General features: G+C 41.2%; 1 protein-coding gene across 4 annotated transcripts; it reads right to left on the reverse strand.

The window, feature by feature from the left end:
- Nucleotides 1–9,595: 9,595 nt before the first annotated feature.
- Nucleotides 9,596–21,023, reverse strand: gtf2e1 (general transcription factor IIE, polypeptide 1, alpha). 4 transcript variants are annotated; one of them, XM_034573227.1, is made up of 7 exons: nt 20,806–20,977; nt 19,911–19,916; nt 19,073–19,366; nt 18,261–18,418; nt 12,274–12,469; nt 11,756–11,988; nt 9,596–10,630 (listed from the first exon to the last, which is right to left on the reverse strand). In XM_034573227.1, exons 3-7 carry the CDS (start codon nt 19,360–19,362, stop codon nt 10,176–10,178), a joined length of 1,332 nt encoding a protein of 443 aa, XP_034429118.1. In that variant the 5' UTR covers nt 19,363–19,366; nt 19,911–19,916; nt 20,806–20,977; the 3' UTR covers nt 9,596–10,175. The 4 variants fall into 4 exon arrangements, with proteins under 4 accessions (XP_034429118.1, XP_034429116.1, XP_034429117.1 ...); XM_034573225.1 differs by having other exon boundaries at nt 19,073–19,369; XM_034573226.1 differs by lacking the exon at nt 19,911–19,916 and having other exon boundaries at nt 19,073–19,365; nt 20,801–21,023.
- Between the last annotated feature and the right edge of the window lie 24 nt (nt 21,024–21,047).

A 21,047-nucleotide genomic window follows, 5' to 3' on the forward strand; every position in this document is an offset into this window, starting at 1 on the left:
AGCTTTAACAGGCTGGTGACGCAGAGACACATCACAAACATCTGAGGAGTCGTACATGTAGTGATGGACCAGTGTTGTAGAATGTAGGGATACACGAGGTGCAGTAAATGTCCGTTTATTCATATCCATTTCAGATGGATTCATGCATATACTGTAAATGATGCATTTTGAGTTTCCAACAGCTCAATCAATCATCACACCATTTGATATAATCTGACTTCTAAGCGACATGATGATGCCATTCCTACAATATAATCATAAATTATATTTCAATCTATTTAAATGTTAGGCCATGTCAATAGTCCTATAGCCACAAAAACACATGAGTCTTTTCGTGAAGATCCATTAATTATTCTCTGAGCAATCAACAAAAATGAAAACAAAAAAAGAAAGTGCCACCCTCTGTGGGATCCACTACTAAATGTAAAGGGTTCTTTCTTGACCCATACGACATCCTTCCACCAGGTTTTGTGGTAATTCATCCAGTAGTTTGTTTAAAAAAGTAGTTCTTTAACAGAGTATTGCATATTGCTAAAGAGAAACCCCAGTAAGGTCCAATAAAAGGTCTGATTCTAAACCTTTATTTTAATTCGGGTGTGTGCTACAGGTGTCTGAACAGTTTTACATGCAGCTGCTTTTCTCTACATTTTTTAATTATGCAGCACTTGTGCTCTGTTGTTCTAGTGAGATTAAACATCAGGGGGCTCAAGTCAAACTATGATTAGAGAGAGAAACTTAGAAATATTTCAGTTTGCCAGTTATATATTATTACTATTTAATATTATTAACAATTTCTGCCTCCAAAAACCTGGTCTCAATTTGTGCATCATTGTTGAATGTCAGGTGATCTATATTAAAAAAGCTATGAAGAGGAATGATTCAGGGAAGTATATATAATTGCTGATCAAAATAAGACTCTGGATGTTCAGTGAGTAAAAGCATATCTCAATATTACTCATCGTGATTCATCCTTTAGCTGAGCACAGACAAATGGGATGAAGATGTTTTGACCGGAGAGCTGAATCCCTGGGCCGTTAAAGGGAGTAAAACAGTATCAAATCACACCGGTACAGTCTCCTTTTTATCATCAGGATGAAACCCTGGGTTAATGTGAGCACATTATAGAGATGAATAAGTCATGCGGTAATGAATAGTCGGTTTCCTGTGGGGCCTGAAAGTTTCCTTTTGCCAGGAGACGGAGACGAGGCTTTTGTTTGGTGGCATAGAAACAAGTCCCTCTGTTGGGCAACCATTGACATAATGAGGAGGTGACGTCAACGCCGTGGGCTCATGGGACGTTTCCCATAGAGCCTGGAGGCGGGTGGAGGAGGAGGTGTGAAGCCAGAGGGACATCAGACGAGAGAGTGGAGAGGGAGAGAGAAACACGCTCCAGGCAAATTATTTTATTTGTTGAAACTGCATTTTCTGCAGCTGATTCTTCACACATCCTGATTCAGACTCTCAGTCCTTCTCATCCATCACATCATGGTTAATGTCAAATTTTAAAAGACATGATCTTATATAATTTCAGTCACAATTTGAATGGTGGGGTTAGAGTGCATCTGCTAGTTTTATTGTATTGTATAGAAAGTTTTGGTCAGATGATTAAAATAAAATTGGATCGTGTGACATTTCACAGCAACTTACTTTTTCCAACTTCGGTTCGACTGCATGAATAATTCAAGAAGAGTATGCGAATGCCAGTTTCCAATAATTCCAACAGTTTTGTCCGCTGATAATGCTAAGACAGGAAATCAGAAATACACAGAGACACTGGAACACTTCTGTTTGGCTTTTGGGAACCAAAGTAAATGCATGAGAAGTTAGTCAAAGGCAGCTAACGAAATGAAAGATCAACGGGCAGAACGAGCAGGTGATAACGTGAGGTGAGCAGCAGCGTCGGGGCCCGGACGACAGGCAGGAGTCAGACCGATAACAGCCTCTGGCACCAGACAATCTGGCAAACAGGTCCTGAAACCTGGCCTCTGTTCACTGCATCCTGAGAGGCTGATAACAGGAGCAGGGACTGTACCGTACCGAGTAGGTGGGGGAACGGATCAGGGGACTCAGCGAGGGCCACTAGAGGAGAGGTGGAGCATGATTCTGGAGAGTTTAAAGAACTAAAACAGAGAGAGAGTCAGGCTGAAGAGAGGTGAGACGGGGCTGCTACGTGTATGATAATAATCATAGATAATTTCACCCACTGTTCAATGTATGATCAATAATTTCATCATTTAGTGACAGCATAAGGAATTATTCATACATTAGTACAACGTCTTGTTACAAGGACGAAGACAGAACTCAATCTCTCCCGATTTAAAAGGGATGTCTGGCCACTGTCGATACGTTCAAGGAGGGACACGCTGAATGAATAAAAGTCCTGCTCATGTGGAAACACGATGCACGGTGCTTTTTATTCCTCCTCTCACAATGAGCCGCGGATGCCGCCCATAACTGCAACGGTTCTGATGTACAGAGCAATAGAGCAGGACTGGAAATCACTCAGAAGCTAATCAGCCATGAGAGGACTGACTGATAGTCCCAGGTCCCCGTGGAGAGAGGAATGGTCAAAGGTCAATAGTCCATTCAAATCAACTCTCAGGGGTCCCTGGGCTTGAAGGTGGAGCTACAAACAAGAGGAGCAGAGACGCAGCTGCTTCATCAGTGCTCATCGAACAGGCCCCTTCACATTCCTCAGGCTGCAAGGACTTGTGGGAAATCCCCAGAGACGTAAGGTGACAATATTGTCACTATTATTGCTTGTAGAATTATCTGTTGATACCTGTTTGTGTGCACACGTGATCAGGTCTGTGCAGCTATGGATTTGTCTGTGTTAGATATTTGAACATGCGTCTGTGTGTTTTAGGAAATTCTGTGTTAGGTCTAAACTTTGTGCCAAGAGCCCTTTGCTATTTGATTCTCCACTACCATAGTTTTTATATAAAGATGGACGACACGTCTCGAAAAATGAAGCCAAAACATCCCAGGTACGACGGCTGCCTTCTTACGTGCTTGGAGCCAGAGTCTGCGCGGTAATGATCGGGGATGGAGCCGCAGTGGCAAGATCCCAGGAATATATACACCCTCGACCAACTGGAGTCAGTCTCAGCTGTCAATCATGAAGTTTCACCCTGTTTTTATATTGTCAAATAAGGAATTAAAACCAAACAAAAGGCATTTTTCAGACATGAACTCCAGAAAATGTCTGCACAATGGGGTCTGGACTTTCTCTGGAAGTTGCCTCTTGCATATACGGAGCGCAGCCGGAGATTCTCCAGTCAGATGCGCTCAGGTGAGTGACGGTGTCGTATTTTATCTCATGAACCTTTGGTGTAAATTGTTCTTTTGAAAATAGTTACAAAATATCATTTATGTTAATTGAGCATTGAGATCCAAGCAATTTTCTGCTCTGTTGGTCTTATCACCATGACAACCACAGACCATGAACAACTCATTGTCACTTCATGTGATCATTTCACTTCTGCTGCAGGAGAGAGTGAGATGTGCTTTCACGACCTCTGACTGCGCTTTCTGAAAATCTTAGTAGGAGAAGTCGACCATGAAGAATCAAGAAGAAGGCCCTTATCTGAAGTCTTGCACTTTGACATCCACAAGAGAGGGCCAGGAAGCTCCTCCAGAGAGAGGAAGAAGATCAGGCTCTGCAGAGAGGAGAAAGTGCCACATCGTGAGTCCGTCCAGAGGCTGAGCTGGAGAGGCACAAAAAGGCCTTCAGTAAGATTGCTGAGGACATTGAAAGTCCTTCAGAGATGGCCTCAGGGAGGATGAGGATGACCCCAGATGAAGAGCTGGAAATTACAGAGGCACCTCGCACCTCTGCAGTGGATCCTGCACTGGTGGTCCGGGTCGAGAGGAGGAGATGGAACCTCTCCTATTCAAAGGTAACTTTCTATTTAGTTGTTTTCTCCTATTGAAGGAATAGTTCGCAGAAAAATGAGAATTCACTCATTATTTATTCACCACTATGCTGATAGAGGGGTGGGTGAAGAGTCCACAAAACACTTTAAGAGTCTGTAAACAGGATTGATGACACAAAAGTTATTGTGGAGACTGAAAACCCATGCTACCAGTGTGAACAACAGACAACCGCGACACGCAGCCTTTCCACGGCGCAACCGCAGCCAGCGTGCCCGAGCGTGACAGTTCACCTTCTGTTCTGCTCTCTCGTGTCGTCTCTCTTCATATCTTTGAGTAAAACACACATTAAATATTGTTTACCTGAAAGAATGGGAAGAAGCGTCAGATGACCTTCATGTCCAGTTCACATTCTCCATCTCAATGATGTTAAACCCTGTTCAACAAATTTCATTAAATATTCAGCATTTATTGAATTTTTTATTTTCATGGTTTAAAGCCATATATTTATCATAAAGGGAAATATAATCATTGTGCCGTTATTAAAATAGACTCATTCCTCATCATGTATTCACTTCTAACAAAGACCTAATAAAACAATTTGCCTCGAGAAATGTAGCTATTACCCATGGTGCAACGCAGCCGTCATTTAGCCACATTAAAGTCAGTGTTAACACCAGGTGTGAAGAGGCCCGTGCACTGTGTGTCGGGCCGACGTGAGTGCACCTCCACAGCTGCATCACTGTCCCTGGCTGGTGTGGACAGAGTGTGGAGACTCTCATGAATAAATGATGTGAATAATGGTTGTTCTTTTCAGAGTGGATATGAAATGCTTCCCACAAAAGGTTAACTGCTTCTAAATAAGGACAGACATTTGTCACGGTCGCAGCGATGGGAGCCGAGCACGGACAGCAGCAGCACAACCACCACTCAATTCGATGGATAATGGATCCTTCCCCTGCTGACGGACGGATGGATGGATAGAGAGAAGGACAGATAGAGAGATAGATCGAGAGATGGATGGATAAAGGGATATATGGATAGAGGGATAACAACATAGATCATTGTGGGATCTGTTGGGTTACTCTATAATTTTTAAGGTCTTGATCTTTTATGTACCTTGAGATAATGTATATTATGATTTAACGCTATACAAATAGAACAGATAGATAGATTAGATAGTAGAGTTTTTAGACTGCGGTTTTTGCAACCGGAATTCTGACCAGGACCAGAGATCACAACCTTAAAACCTTTAAAATCTCTTTAGCCTGGTTTTTGAGAGTATGGTTTATGGACATTATTTCATGGCATCTAAAATATTTAAATTACTGTAATATTAGTATATGTTTTTGTACCATTCAATTGACTTTTATTTCTTCTTGTTATTGTTTATTGTTACAGCTTTTAAAATCTATTTTATGGTATTTTCATTGTCAGTAATTTTTATTTGGTTTTTCAAAGTCACGTTTGAAGCACTTTGGACAGAACTGTCCTGTACAAATACATTTTGATTGATTGATTGATTGATCAGTCACAGCTACTGAAAAACCTGAAAACCTAAACTAAGATGGTGAAGATGATAAACATTAACACATAAAACATTATACTGAAACACCAGCATGTTATAAATCTTGTTTTACTCTGTTTTTAGAAATGAATGATCATTTAATCTATTAAACTATAAGAACAGAATCCAGCTGCTAAAATATGCTGTGAAAAGTATAAATGCTGTGAAATATTAATCAAATATTCAAGAGCATTGGAGCTTTTTGCAGTTGTTGCAGTTATGAATGATTATTCCCCTCCGCACTGCAGCTGCTTCCCTTGTGTCGGCCTTGGAACAGTGTGTCTTCCTCGATGCACATGGAGGTGATTCCTCCGAGCAGCAGGCTTCACCAGGAGAGTGTTAAATGTTCAGCTGACCTCGCTCGCCTCTGAAATATTTAGAGCTGCGCCGCCCTGTTGAAGTTTGCACCATTAAATGCGGTGACGTGACTGCTCTGGTAAAGTGTCTGGAAATTGGCAAACTGGTGTCTGATTGACAGACGGACAAACTGGGTCGATCGTGAGGTCATTAATCTTGGCTCATTATTGGATGAGGAGTGACAGAGACACCTCCAATCCATCAGCCCTTATGTAATCTTCCCAGGCAGAGCTCTTGAAGCATTCCAACCTGCCTCTGAAGAGTCTCCACTCACCCACCCACCCGCCCGCCCACCCACACACACACTCATACAGTACATATAAAAACAGCTACACACCACACCCAGCGAAATCCTGACCCAGCGAAAAGCCACTCGCTCCCTGGAGGGTCAACCCTGTTAAATTATTGTCCTGAAAATTCAAATAACGTCTATTTGTGTCCGAATCAACAGGGGAAAAAATGCTGAACTAAAGACGACGACAGCAGAGGGCTGACCTGTACTGTGTCCAAACTCCAGAACCCATGTTTAAACGTATTAACCACCATCTCACTGCTGCACCTGATCTTCAAGGTCCCCCCGATTTTTATTTTTTATTTTACAGCTTTGTGGAATCCCCACCGAGTTCTGTTCATCCTCCATGTAACCCAGCCCACCTCCCCACCCTCGGGCTTGCCTTGGCAGATCAATGGAACAGCGTGCGGTTAGCTTTTTAATTGAGCTGTCCTGAAGGGCGGGGGTTGTTTTAATGAGGCCAGGTCCTGTTTTCATCCTGACCTTTAAGACTCTGCCCTACAGGTGTCCATCCTCTAACTTAAAAGGAGTGTATGGGCTTGTCGAGCTGCCCGAGAGGTGTCCGACCTCACCAAGCTCCTCGGGAGAGTGTGACATTTTAACTTGAATCCAATACGCCAAGTGTGTAAATGATGTACAGTGTATGAAACATCAAGTCGCCCAAACCAAGCCCTTTTTTTTCCCCCCCTGGTGCACACAGGGTTAGACCTTTCAGTTCCAGTTGTTGCCGTGCAGCCAAACTGCACAGATTGTTTAATGTTGAGACGACTGCAAACGTTGCACTTAAACTCACATGTAAAAGATGAATAATGCAAAGTATTTAAATCCATAACTTTACAGGGGATTGTGCAGTAAACGCATGGTACAGAGGTAATAGGCCAAGATTAAAACCTTCTAGTACCAATTCCCTGGAAGCTGCCTCTAATTAATCTCTGGTCTCTAGGGCAGGCAATAGTTTTGGCTCACTTGTTGGCAAACACTAATTATACATCAGGCACTACTTGCACAGCAGACACACAGCAGCAGCATTTGTTTGGAATCATGTTTTAGGCCAGTCGACAAACATTAATTACAATGTTCACTTGCTTTTTTTGTTACTATTTTGGTCACTTCATCAACTATTGAAATAAATATGCGGGTATTGAGATAGTAGAGGCTCAAACATCCCCACGGCACAACATGTCTGCTATTTGGAACAATACAACAAACAATACATATTTATGCACATTTGGGTATTCCTGTGAAGCCCCTTTTCCACTGGTCAACAAACACCCACTAACATCTGGCTGTAGTCTGCAATGGGAATGGATTCCATCAGCACTCACTCTCAGGCCAGGATCGGCAGCGATGGAGATGTAACACCGTATTTTCAAACGTCCGATTTGTGTGAATGCACAAGACAAGTAGACGTGCAGTCATTTTAACAGACAGTGTATCGGTTTTCTTTCAGTGAAACCCTCCGTGTTTGCCTCATATTAGTATCTTGGATCGTTGTCAATATTGCTGCGTCTAGCAGATGATTGCAGTGTAAAGGGTGGGCTATAGATTTTTTACATTCCTCAAATACCATATTTCACATATTGGCAACTTTTATACCCGTTTATTCAGCTTTGATTCTTAAATTATTTGGACTAGATTGCAGCATAATACTAACACACCTTCCCGATGGCAGGGACTTGTGTTGCATTTTGCTTGAAGAGAAAACAGGAGGAGAGGTTTGACTTGAGCGAGCAACATTCAACGTTTCATTTGAAAAGGAGGCTGCTCTGTAAATGCCAGACCCACGTCAATATTCACACCTCTGCTTTGAGGGGAAATTGCTCCCATTATGAGCATGTGACCCGGGTGCCAGAGGTTACCATGGTTACATTAAAACAGTCTTTATTTAAGAGAAACACTCAGGAATAGAGGGAGTGTGTTCTCCTCAATAAATGATCATCTCCTGGATGTGACCCAGAGGAACAGGGGAGGTCTGAGTGCGAAGATTCGACCGTGGGGAAAGAAATAATGTGGAATATGTGTTAGTTTCTGCCTATTAATATGGGATGCTCTTCCATTCCTGAGCAAATGTGGATATACATTTGTAGTAAGGGGTATTATGTAGGTGTAGTAAATTTACCAATTACCGCTTTAGCTTTTAAAGGGGGTGTTTAATAGCATTACATTATTTGAAGTTCCTGAGAGATTCTAGCAGTTCCCAACTGTCCACCTATGGATTGTGATTGAAAGACAAAATCCACTGTTATGTCACATAAAAGAAAGGTAATGGTTGTAATACTAACCAGAGAGACGTCCTGCTGTAATCTTTGTTGCAGAAGATGTTCATTGTGACTACTCTCATATCCAGGATGAGATTTGGAGTCAAACATTCATGGATGAATTAAAAAAAGTTGCCCTTTTTTGTTCAAGTATGTTACATTACTTTTAGCTTGTGCTCATAATTTCCACACTGGAAAGAAGACGAGGCGTGTTCACCGACGCTGGGTGCAGCCAATCAGAAGAAGGTGGGTTTTCAAAGGAGGTCTGAGTTAATATTGAGGGGCAGCATAACAAACAGTGTGAGATTCAAAAAAAGCAAACTGTGAATCACGCAGAGGCGCTCCAGAATAAAATTACAGAGATGGAAATCTTTGTTGCAGAGGATGTCAGAAGACGACATCAGTTTCATTTAGAGAGTGAACTTTGGTGAGCATCATAGACGGTTCAAATTTATAATGAATTATTTAATTTAATCAATATCAAATTTGAATCCATCTGACATCCACCTGTGGTAGAGGTAATTTATGTCTTTGAATTTTAAACAGAAGGAATCAATTGTGCATGATATCTGTACGTCCTAAAAAAAAAAAAAAAAAAAAAAAGGCATAATTTACTCAACTTCACATTTAAAGTATTAAACATGTATTTTATAATGTCGAGAATTTTCTTCATTGTGAAGCATTCATTTCATTTGAAAAGTAATTCTGAAACAAGCAAAAGGAGAAGCAGAAATGAATTTGTTGCCATTGTACTGAAACTTAACTAGTGTAATATAGTGAGAAATGAGTTGCATGTTATAATACTGTGTAGAGAATAACACACGTCATGGAAGGTTAAGAGAAAACTGAATGAAAATGGTTTATTTTTTACAAAGTGAGTACAAGCAAAAACTGGATTCATAATTGTTTAACACATCTTGTGTCACTGTAAACTCATATATTTTACTTAGCACATTTACCTTCAGCCATCACCAGCTGCTGAACGGTCTCATGTCTTATCCAGACACATAAGCACAGAAATTAATTCCAAAACTCATATTTCATACCAACATAATGGATGAGTCAGTCTCATCTTCTATCTGAGAAGACAAATGTCTTGCAAACTTCTCAATATCTGTACAAAATGTTTTTATTATTATAATCTGACTTCAGCTCCTCCTTTAGTTAACACCTTTATTACACTGACATGTGTATGTCTGTACTGCAGTGATTTTTGTGTAACTACAGATTGCTAAAAAATAACAACTGTTTGACCGTTAAGTATGAAATCTTACGCACATCTTTTATTCGCTCTACTTTTCAACAATGCCTGAGACAATCGTTTATATACAGTTTTACCTTTTTGTCAACATTCATGTAACACTGACAGTGGAGTGGAAGCAGCATGTTGCTTTGCACTCATATTTCAGCCAATCTCAAAGCTCAACGGACATGAGAAATTGACTTTAAGTGTGAAATCTAGGCTTTTGTTTCCTTATCCTTCGTCATGAGAAAGAAAACTGAAAAAAAGGAAGCTGAAACATAGTAAGTGAAGGTAATCTGTTAAACTTGAGAGCTTCAGTAAAAAAAATTAAAAAAAACGACCAACAAAACTGCTTGAAGAGCAGCTGCCCTGCTCTTTTTTGGTTTGGTGATTTTCAAAAAATACTTTGGACAGAATACTACAAGTGAGGCAACACTGTCAAAACATGTCCTTTTGACAGTCAATACTGGTTGAGCAGCATCTTAGTTATTCTTGATGAGTTGTGTCCACAAACCTTTCCTCTGATAAAAACTCTGACAGTGTGCAACAGCCAAAGTTTATATTCTAATGAGTGAATGCGTGTATTCAAAAGTACATATCCTGGAAGAGGTTTTGTCCCTTTTCAATGTAGGCCTCTTTTTCCTGCGCAGACATCTGCTCCACTAGCTCTGGCCTCTGGCTCACCTCTCGGTACGAGAACTGCCGACCTCCCACCATCACCACCGGCTCATCCCCCACCTCCTCAAACTCATCGTCATCGTCGTCCTCCTCCATAACGGCCCGGTGCTGAGCAGCTGCTGCAGGGGGAGGACCTGCGGGGAGGTTGTCGTCTGATTCACTGGTGTCGCTGTCCGAGTCGCTGCCATTAGCTTTGGTGGACTTGACTCCCTTAGCAGCAGTGCTCGCTCCGCCTTTTTCGGCTCCCGCCGCACCCCTCTTCTCGTGGATGAGCAAAGCGCGCATCACCTCCTCATTTTCATCTGCCTGACCAATTCCATGAGCAGCTGCTCCATCGATGGCTTCCGGTGCAATGTCTCCACCTGAGGAAACAACAATTATTAGAAATATATATTTACTTCGGAAATCTTTCATAAAATTTCCACTGGAACTTGAGTTAAAGCTGCCTTTAAACATTCTGAAAATTTTTTTGATTTATGCCAGGAACTAGACATCACAGTCTCTCTATAGTCGGTCCCCTCAACCATCATCGTTTAGCCAGTGTCTGTACTCAGCCAAACTCTGATTCAGCAGTTCTTACAGCTAAGAGGGCGATATATCTCTCGAGCTGATTGTGTTATGTCAGATTCAAGAGTCACCTTCTCCCATTAATTAAATCAATATCAATAATTTAAGCTTATCAGCCTAATAGGGTCTTTGGATCAAGCAGCTCGAGAAAAAATAGTTGTGAGTTGTTATTTCAGTGTGAGGGAAGAGTTTAATCAATATTTCAGTAAATATACTGAACTGCATCAGCAGATACACAACGTTGAAGGACTCGGATTAGGACCAGTGCCAAAAAGCCTTAATCGGAACATCACTAATTATTGCAGATAAATAAAAGCTTTATTTAGAAACCACGTCCCCCTCAGATGTCACGTCTGTTTAAAGGGTCTGACGGGGGAACAAGGTCATTACAGACAGATGCACAGAGGCACACCTCAGAGACAGGACATTTGACAGGCATAATTCATGCCATTTCCACCATAATGAATTTTATTAATGAGCAATCCTTGCCCAGCCATGCACTAATCAAATGTCATTATTTCAATTAAGCAATAATGGTTCAACCGGATTTTGGCCCGGCCTGAGATCTGCGTGCCCTTGGGTGGAGAAACGATGCGAGCACAAGATAGCACGGTCAAAGACAACTCCGGCAGGGAACGATAACCTGGGTTGATCTGTAACAGCCCGTTTCAACTACAAAGACCGCAGAGAGGGACATTAAAGGTCAGAGAAGAGCAGCCAAAGGTGTGGGACTGGGCTTGATGCAGTCCATCCCCACCGGCATGTTTCCATTGCCTAGTCTTTAGGGCATCAGATACTTGTTCATTATATTACCCTTTAATCTAATTGGTTAAGGAGCATTGGTTATAAACCCAAATTGATGACAAATTCATAGATTCTTCACAGAAGCATAATGACAGCACATTGCAAAAAAAACTTACGGTTATTGATTACGTCGGGCTCACTGTACGCTCCCTGCACGGTGCTCTGGGTCAACCAGACAGGCCTTTCCTTGGTTACCTTGCCCTCATTGGGCTGTTTCTGTTGGTCTCCCTGCTCCTCCATGTTGATAACCACGTTCTGAGTGTACATGTCGCCGTAGGACGAGCCTTTGGTAGACCAGGCCTCACGGTGTGGGCCAGTCATCCCTGCAGCTGCTGCAGCACGTTCACGGCTGTAGGAAACATTGAGGAAATATCCTTTAAATAACTTCAACAGTTAAATTAAACATCAAAAATTGAGAGAGTAATTTATTTAAGGTACTGCTGTGGCTTAATAGAATAGAATTTCATTGTGGCACCGTTGCAAAATTGGAGCCATTAGCACTGTGGTAATTGTTGTTGTTAACGGAGACAAACTTCAATCTGTCGTAAGCCAAACTGGTTCAGGATTTGACTCATGTGATGCCCACTGATGGGACTCTATATGTTGTTTTCTGGGAAACTTGTCCAAAACTGACCTCTGTTTGAGCGCAGGGATCTCTCCGGGCTCAGGTTCCAGAAGATCGTGGGACAAGTTGACATCTTCGGTCTCACGTAGCAGCGCATAGATGGGTTCGATCTGCTCGTTGAAGCGTGCCACCTGCGTCCTGGCATCAGGACAGACGGACTCGTCCTCTTCTACTTCTGTCTGGCAGAAAGTGCAGCGAAATGTACCTGTGGGTAAAGAAAGAATCTCGGTTTAAAACGAGTGGGAGGAGATGTTCAGGTGGCCCACCAGACCAAGGCAGATATCAGTCCTGCCCCTATATTTAAATGAAATCACAGGCACAAGCATGGATAACAAACTAAATGCAAAGGAATTTAAAAAAAACTATAGATAAACCATTATCTATACCAATTATCCTTTTGAGGGTAAGGGAGGGCTGGATGGAGCCAATCTCAGATGACACTGGGCAAGACATCCTGCACAGTTCTCAGTGTATCACAAAGCAAACCACCATCCAGGCTCATATTCACACCTACAGGCAATTTACAGCCAACAATTAGTCTAACATCTTTAAACTGTGGGAGGATCCTCAGTATCTGGAAGAAACCCACGCAGACATGGGAAGAAAATGCTAAATCTAAACAGAACGGTCCTGGACGCCCCACGGCACAACCTCTCAATCCCCATCAACCATCAGTGCAGAAGTGATAATGCAGCTGACTGATCGCAATGAAGAGGCACTTTAAGTACGGACATACATTTACAACAAAATCTGTAATTTCTGTGTCTCCTATGTTAAAAACCAAAGGGAGCAGACTGAGTGAGTGGTCTGTATGATCTGCATGGAACAGTATGTTACCTAAGACCAGCCATCACACCCTGGGTGAAAACAATCTAAATGAGTCTCAAGGTGAGTGACTGTGGAGCCTGTGTGCTTAATTAACGCTGCAAGTATGAGCCAGGTCCCTGGACTCTTATTTAAAAAAGGTATTTAAAGGGTCTGGATCTGATTTGGAGGTAATTACATTTTGAACCTGGGCAAGACTCTCACCCATAATTTACAGACATGTCTATTAAGGCTTTGCATTGCCTTGAAGATTAAAAGCCAACTTTTCAAAAACCTCTTACAGAAATGACTAGTTGGGATTGCGTGTCGAGGTACTGGGAAATTATTGGCCATTCTAAGGGTCGAAATGTGGGCCACTATAAAACAATGTCCAAAATTGCTGTTCTTATTGGGGTTTTGTCTACCTTATGAAAACGTTCAGTGAATAGAATCTAGTGGTGAAGTTGTATGTTGCAGCTGAATACCCCTCACCTCACCCTCCCCTTCCAAACATGAGAGAGAAACGGTGGCAGCCTTCAGTTGTCACAACAACTCAAAAGGTGTTTAGTTTGTCCAGTCTGGGCTACTGTAAAAAACATGGCAGATGACATTTCATATAGTTTAGATGAAAAACATCACTAGGATTATTTTATATTCAATTTCTGCCAGTAGATCCCCTTCACCTAAATCATACACACTGAACCTTTAATGGCACAGTACCATTTTGTAACAATCCTGTGATACCTCAGCTTCATGCTCCATTAATAACTAGAATGGCACTCAGTAGAGCATTTATCTCCACCAAGGCCCAATAATCCCCTCCTCAAGATCCATGAATTAATCCTTGGGAAATCAATGGAAATCTAAAATTTGATGAAAACTTGATTACCTCCTTGGTGGAGGTAATTAAGCTGAGAAACTGCTGATGAAGTTGTAAAGAAAGTAAAATCCAACTCCAACTCGCAATTGACTAGTTACAAAACACTGCTTTGGGCATTGTTGTGGTGTTGGGGCAACAAAGAGTTGGGAATGTCCCAGCATCATCACAGAGCAGGCCACGTCACAGAAGGAATAGTATAAGAAAGTAACGTTTTATGCACAGCTAAAGTAAAAAACAGTATTTTCTACTAAGAGGTAGTTGGACCAACATGTCAGGTGAAGTGAGTAAACAAGTGTCCATCTTCCAACATTCACACAGTACATTGTGAACATTTAGAGCTGCAGGGTGTCCAGCTCTCCTTTAGAGGGTCAGAATGAGCTGGGAGAGCAGTAATGTCACGTCCCATCCCTGTGAGGTCAGGCTGAGTGTTGCTGGCCCTGCAGAAGCAACTGGTCTATCCGTCTCCCACTGTGTGAGCTGCAGGTATTCTTTTTGTCAGCCTGTCAGGGTGCAGGGTTACTGCCTTCACAGCAAGATCTGATACTGGTTGAGATATGTCGAAACCAGAGACAAGTCCAGAGGAATTGGCAGGAGGGTTAAACGTGTCAGCAGGAAGAGGCTTAAAAACAGCACCAGTAAGCTGGGAATGTGGTTTCTTTGGCTCAAATGTATTATTCCATGTAGAATTATTGTGCATTTTCTTTCCTTGCAGGAGTTAACTGGTGCATTGAGGCAGTTTTTATGACTCATCCCTTAGGTAGATATGTCCATATTCTTAGATCTTTATGTATCCATCTATAAAACCAGTAAGCATGTAATCAGATTATCCAAAATCGCATTATGTTCTTCTACTTTACGTTATATCTGGGTTTGTAGGCAAAGTGAAGCTTTTCTATTGGGCTTCAAACTTCGTTTAATTGTATTTTTCTTTCTTGCTTTCACTAAGAACTGTTTAAAAAACAAAACATTACATTGACGAAAATACGAAATCATCCAGGCTTTACCAGACTGTCTGTAGTATATCATGGTTAGAAATTGATTTCAGTCCTTAATAAACGATTTATGTGAACATATATTTCATAAATCAACCATGCATTAATTCAAATGTGCGAGATATAGTGTGACAATGTGATATATACACTGTTTATATTAAATTAAGGGAACAATTTAATCATACATCAGATCTTGATGAACAGATTATTCAAGTCGAAAATCTTTACTGATGTACATTGTATAATTTGCTCCCTTCATTTTTGTGAGCAATATATATATATATACACACACACACACACACACACACACACACACACACACACACACACACACACACACACACACACACACACACACACACACACACACACACACACACACACACACACACACACACACACACACACACACACACACAGTCCTATAGTGGGACCTGTGCTCACAGCCCAGCACCGTGCAGCTCGATTGGCATTCGCCAGAGAACACCAGAATTGGCAGGTCCGCCACTGGCGCTCTGTTCCCTTCACAGATGAGCCGGTTCCCACTGAGCACATGTGACAGGCGTGAAAGAGTCTGGAGACGCAGTGGTGAACGTTATGCTGCCTGTAACATCATCCAGTATATGAATATATATATATATATATATATATATATATATATAGGCTTCTGATCCATCATGCCAATAAGGCTTACTTGAATTTGAAGCTTACTTAAAACATTTATGTTGCACAACCTATCTGAATATCCTAGCAACAGCACTGGGCGATCAGGTGGTGTAAGCATGGTGCGTCATTCTGAGGGACTAAAGAATGAATGCAGTTTATGAATGAATAGAGTTTATGTTCTTCTATAGAGTTATCATTTCATTCTAATGCACATTTTCATGCATTTTACTGAGCAGGATCTTCTGGGTAGTAGAGTAGTATCAGTAGATATTTCTTATGGTATAATGCTTTGTTTTATACAGCAGATTTTAACATACTACATTACTACAGCAGTCTTAAAGGGGAAAATTTGTATAAACAGAACATTTGGTATTTTAATTAAAGAGGGATGCTATTAGATTTATATACTTGTCACACTTTAATAAATGCTTTCAGCACTGCCTGAGTGTGGGCTGCAGATGGCAATCTTTTTTTCTCAGGCCATGAAAACTAATCTTTAAATGACCTTTTCCATGACAACATGAATACCACATGCATCTGCCTGCTAGAGTTGTGAGCAATTCAACAGAGGCCTTGCAGGTCTCAGTGGGACTACTATTCAATTGCACTGCTGACTGAGATCTGCTGGTCATGCCTTGTTTTGTTCAGTCAAATAACTAATGATCTCAAGATGCAAGTTATTTAGCTTAATCTTCCCTTTAACATTTATAACCTTTTCTACATTACCCCATCCAATAACGTTGCTTCTTTTAAATCACCTTTCAAACATGTGCCCTGACACAACATAATGGATAACTCGACTGATAAGTGAGGTATTTGATGCCCATTTAGAAACAATGTTCGGGACAGATGTCAGCCCATATTAAGACTAGGTGAGAATCAGAGTGTGGCAAAGACAGAGAGAAAAGAAAAAGTGTATAATACAGAGATGGGGAGTCGTGAAAGCAACAAAGGATGAGTCAGTGCTGTAGGTGAAGATGATGGACAACAGCAGATAAACTAATATGGGCCTGATATTACTCAGCCCTCTGTGAATACAGTCAGTCAAACTGTCAGCATCGCTGCATGTCTCACTCAGGCCGATCTACTGCCAACATATTGTCACGAGTTATTATTTTTAACCAAGGCACAAAAGGAACCCTCCAGCTTGGTTAAGATACTTTTTGGCAAAGTGAAAGAGGGACTGAAGCCTCAGGGCTGTTTGTCCATTTCTGCTGTGACGAGGAAGCCCAATTTATCCAGTGGAAAGTAAAAACATTATCTCCATTACTGTGGCGTGAAAGAACATTTTCAGGGAAACCACCTCTTGTGAACTGCAGCATGCAATGACAAACAATTTAATTTTCAAGTCCCAGAGGTTAACCAAAGTGGTCAAATTTCAACAAATTTGATTCAAGATGACGTATTTAAATTGTACACATTATTCAGGAGGTATAATGTGGCTAGATGTGATGATCCTACATTGTGTCATTTGTATCATGTCTGGAACAGAGTGAGTTCCACTAACATCAAATTCAGTTACTATTCACAAGGTGTTGGTTTGTTGACTCGTTCTCAAAATGAATTCCTTACGGTTATTTGTGAGTGAAACTCTGAAAGAAATATTGTTTGCCCTGCTGGAATTAATTTTCTCTCAAAATAAGCAGAGTAAACAGAGTTGAGGCAAACATACACAATGTTTAGTTAAAGTGAAATACACTGTCGCTACTTTCTGTTACTTTGTGTGGTATCTATAAACAGTATTTAAGTATTATTCAATAACTTTATTAAGTATTTTGATTATTTACAATGTACTATTGTTTTAATTCATGTTTTTAAATCATGGTAATAATTGGTAGCCAGTAACCCCCACAGTTTACACAAGTCATGCCATGAAGATGGTAACAAACATAGGGGAAACAACCCGTCATGACTGCTGGACATAAACAGAATAAATACAAACTAAACAATTCAAGTTGTTTGTAGACACCCTTTTGCATTTCTCCTTTTGTTGATGCAGAGGTAAAAGAAAATGCAGGTAATAGACAGTGACATTTTAAATAAAGGGCTGGAGGCATTTAAGTGCTGCAGGGACTTGATGAATTTATGTTAGTACATAATTTCACTGTAGATAAATTGAGCTGTGACTGCCATCTAGAGGCGCACTGCAACATAAAGAGCAGACTACAATTTACATTTTCACATTGTCAATGAATCTCTGCCATGGCAGAAATATGCTTAAGATTTCCTCTTGTGCCCAAAGACAAGAGCCCTATTTTAGAAGAGATACATCGGTTTCTATACATCTATTGCAGATCTGAATTGCTGCACCTTACTTACTTATCCATGAATGAACACTTTTAATGTCCTTTTAAATAACTAGTTTAGAAAGCCACTCGTGATTAAAGACAATTTAAGGGCAATCTCTTCAACAGAAAATGTTTTTATGGCAAGAGTGGAAGACAGGTGCTTTGGACTTTAAGCTGTGACAGAAAGTAATTCTAAACCCAGTTAATTGTCTGCTTTGACAATTCGGTCTCTGTCTTTACACAGTGCATTTCATTGTGACACCATTAGGAACATCATAATACCATCCCAGAAACAAAACTGTCAAGTAATTTTGCATATTGAAACATGAAGAAGAACAACATCACTGATGTGCTACAGAACTGTACCTGTCATAGGGTCAAACAGCTGGTTGGCTTCTAGGTCAGTGAAGGTGGAGAAGCAGCAAGGGCACCGAAAGGATGCACGGTTGGTGGAGTCCCGCTCATCTGTCTCAATGCGCCGTCGCATGTGATCCAATTTATACTTGACCACATTGACCAGTACCCTATAAAATCAGATCGACAAATTTTGTTGACTGCAACCTATTGACATTAAAGGATTTAGTTACTTTAATGTGTTTGACAATAGAATGTAAAACATTACAATGATGAACTCCATAGCCATTTTCAGATATCAACTCCAGAAAAGGTCCAGACCCATTTTTCCATATATTTTCCAGAGTTTGCCTTTCATTGCAATAGGAGATTGGGTAAGACGAGTGCACAACAACAGGAAAATGTCCAGAACATTCGGTCCAAAGGTGGCATCAGGAGGAGCATGCAGGGGACAGGACAAGACACTGTGTAAATCAAGTGTTTTTGTTTACAACACAAACTTAAGACTTAAAAGTAATTTCTCTGTTTCAGTGCTTAAATTGCTTTTGCATTACTTGGCAGTTGAGCAAACCTATTATTAGCCTTATAGGGAAGATTCAATGGCACCAGTTGTACCACAGCCATCTGAAAGTGTTGTGGTATTAGGTCATCAAAACATTGCTGATATAATGTGCGGATAGATAATGCAAGGTTTGGAAGGTGGATACCGAGTCACCCACCTCCTGATGCATCGCCTTCAGCCACAATAAAACTCCACCTGTCAGCAGGAGGTGTTTAAGACACTGTTCATTACCTGCAATAAAGAAAGTTGTAAAAATAACCACCTGTAGTTGATGAAGTAGTAGTTGTGTCGCGTTGTCTTGCCATCAGATGCCGTCTCCACTCGCATGCGGCACTTGACAACTTTGTCTGCCTTCAAGGTGTTGAGTACGGAGCGCAGCTGTTTACGGTCAAACTTGAGAAGCTCCAGCATATCCTCCTCGCGTACACATGGATTGCGGATAAGCACATCCAGGGCCAAGGCATGCTCCACTTCGTAGAAACCCCTCACAACCTGCTTGGCCAACCGCTTGAGTGCAGCGGGAACCTCCGTCAATAGATCTGGTTCAATCATCTTCTGCTGGGGAAAGAAATGAAACCTCTGAAAAAATGATGGACTGCAACTGTCTTGTATGAAGATATGAGCCAGCAGGCAGGAACTTTAGGCATGAGTACTCAACACTTATATATTAATAGGCAAGTAACATTAATCACTTAAGCTGTTTTCAGACATGTCCTGCTGAGGGACTCTGGAGAATTGCACAACACAGCAGGGGATTCTCAGCTCAGACGCATTCACAACAGCAACAAATTCGCCACAGGATTCAGGTGAGGGGGGGTGTAGCAGGCAGACACAGGATGTAATATATTATTCCACTGCGAAGATCACGTGACTTTGTTTACAGCACATAAACACCAGCTTCAGCTCTCATCACCACAGACTCTCTTCACATCTTTGTCTGTGTCTTTCACGTGCATGGCCCTGCTTTTTCATCCTGAGATATTTGTTTTCTTTTTGTTTATTTTTTCACGATTGTTCATCTGTCGCATGTCAGAAACGTCATCAACCCGGCCACTCGCTCCTGGTGAATCCTGTGAGGATCTCCTGCTGTGATCTCACATCGGCTCCTCTGAACTTTCTGCAATCTTTATTCTGGGGGCCAGGTGGAGAAAGTCTGTGAAAGCTTCGGAGGCACGTATGGAAGCAGCTTTGCAGTTTGGGAATGTGAATAAGTTGATGTAAATAAGAGATCAAATGAGCAGCAATACATCAATAAGGGAAATCTACAGGTAGAGATGAACATCTTTTCTAATAAGATCTTCCCTTTCACTGTATCCTTTCATATAAGAGTATATACTTAATTGAATTAGTATTCATAATAATAATAATAATAATAATAATAATAATGAGGAAAAAGCTGAAGAAAATTTATTTCACAGCTCCTCTCTAATCCCACGAGGACACGTCACAGTATATCATGAATAAACACGAGCAATCAAAGTAAAATCAATTGTTACAAATCAAATAAGGAAACACAAACACCTTCTTTACCACATATGTTACACGAGAATAGTTCAAAGTAAAACCAGGGTTGACGTTGTGAGGCACAGAAATCCTCCAGGACATAATTTGTGTGACAAAGTAATAATTTTAAAAACTTGTGTTAAAGTGTAAAATAACCTTTAAACCTGTCCAGTTGCTTTAAGCTCAGGTATAATGATGCTAATGCTACCAGAGAACACTGACAGCTAAGCTAAGCTCACTGTAAACTGTGCTAACTTAACGCTAGCTTACCGTTAGCTAAATGACACAAAGACAAATAACAGTGAGCCACTACTATTGATGCTGGAACCATAGTCGGCTAATGACGTTGTGACCTAACAATATCTTTTATTTTGACATTATCTTGTACTTCCAGCTTGCTAATGCTACCCAACGATAACTTAAGTTGCAGCCAACATGGAGTGATGTTGGCAGAAGACCGTGAACAAACGAACTCGCAGCTTCTTACCCGACTCTCTTGGTGTTCCCGCAGGATGTGAGCATACAGCTACACCTTCTCTGAGATGTTTCAGACCACACGCTGACTCCGTTTCACACGAACTCAGCTGGAACACAGGCAAACATCCCAGTCTGTTAGCTTCTGAAGCTAGCTAGCATGCTTCATGGCGTCGCATGAAGAACTCAGAAGATAAACCCGCAAACCCCAAAATAAAAAAAAAGGTTCAGTTGAATTCCTATTGGCCGAGGAGGAAAGT

The sequence above is a fragment of the Hippoglossus hippoglossus genome, chromosome 21 (assembly GCF_009819705.1).
Source record: "Hippoglossus hippoglossus isolate fHipHip1 chromosome 21, fHipHip1.pri, whole genome shotgun sequence".
Lineage (NCBI taxonomy): Eukaryota > Metazoa > Chordata > Actinopteri > Pleuronectiformes > Pleuronectidae > Hippoglossus > Hippoglossus hippoglossus.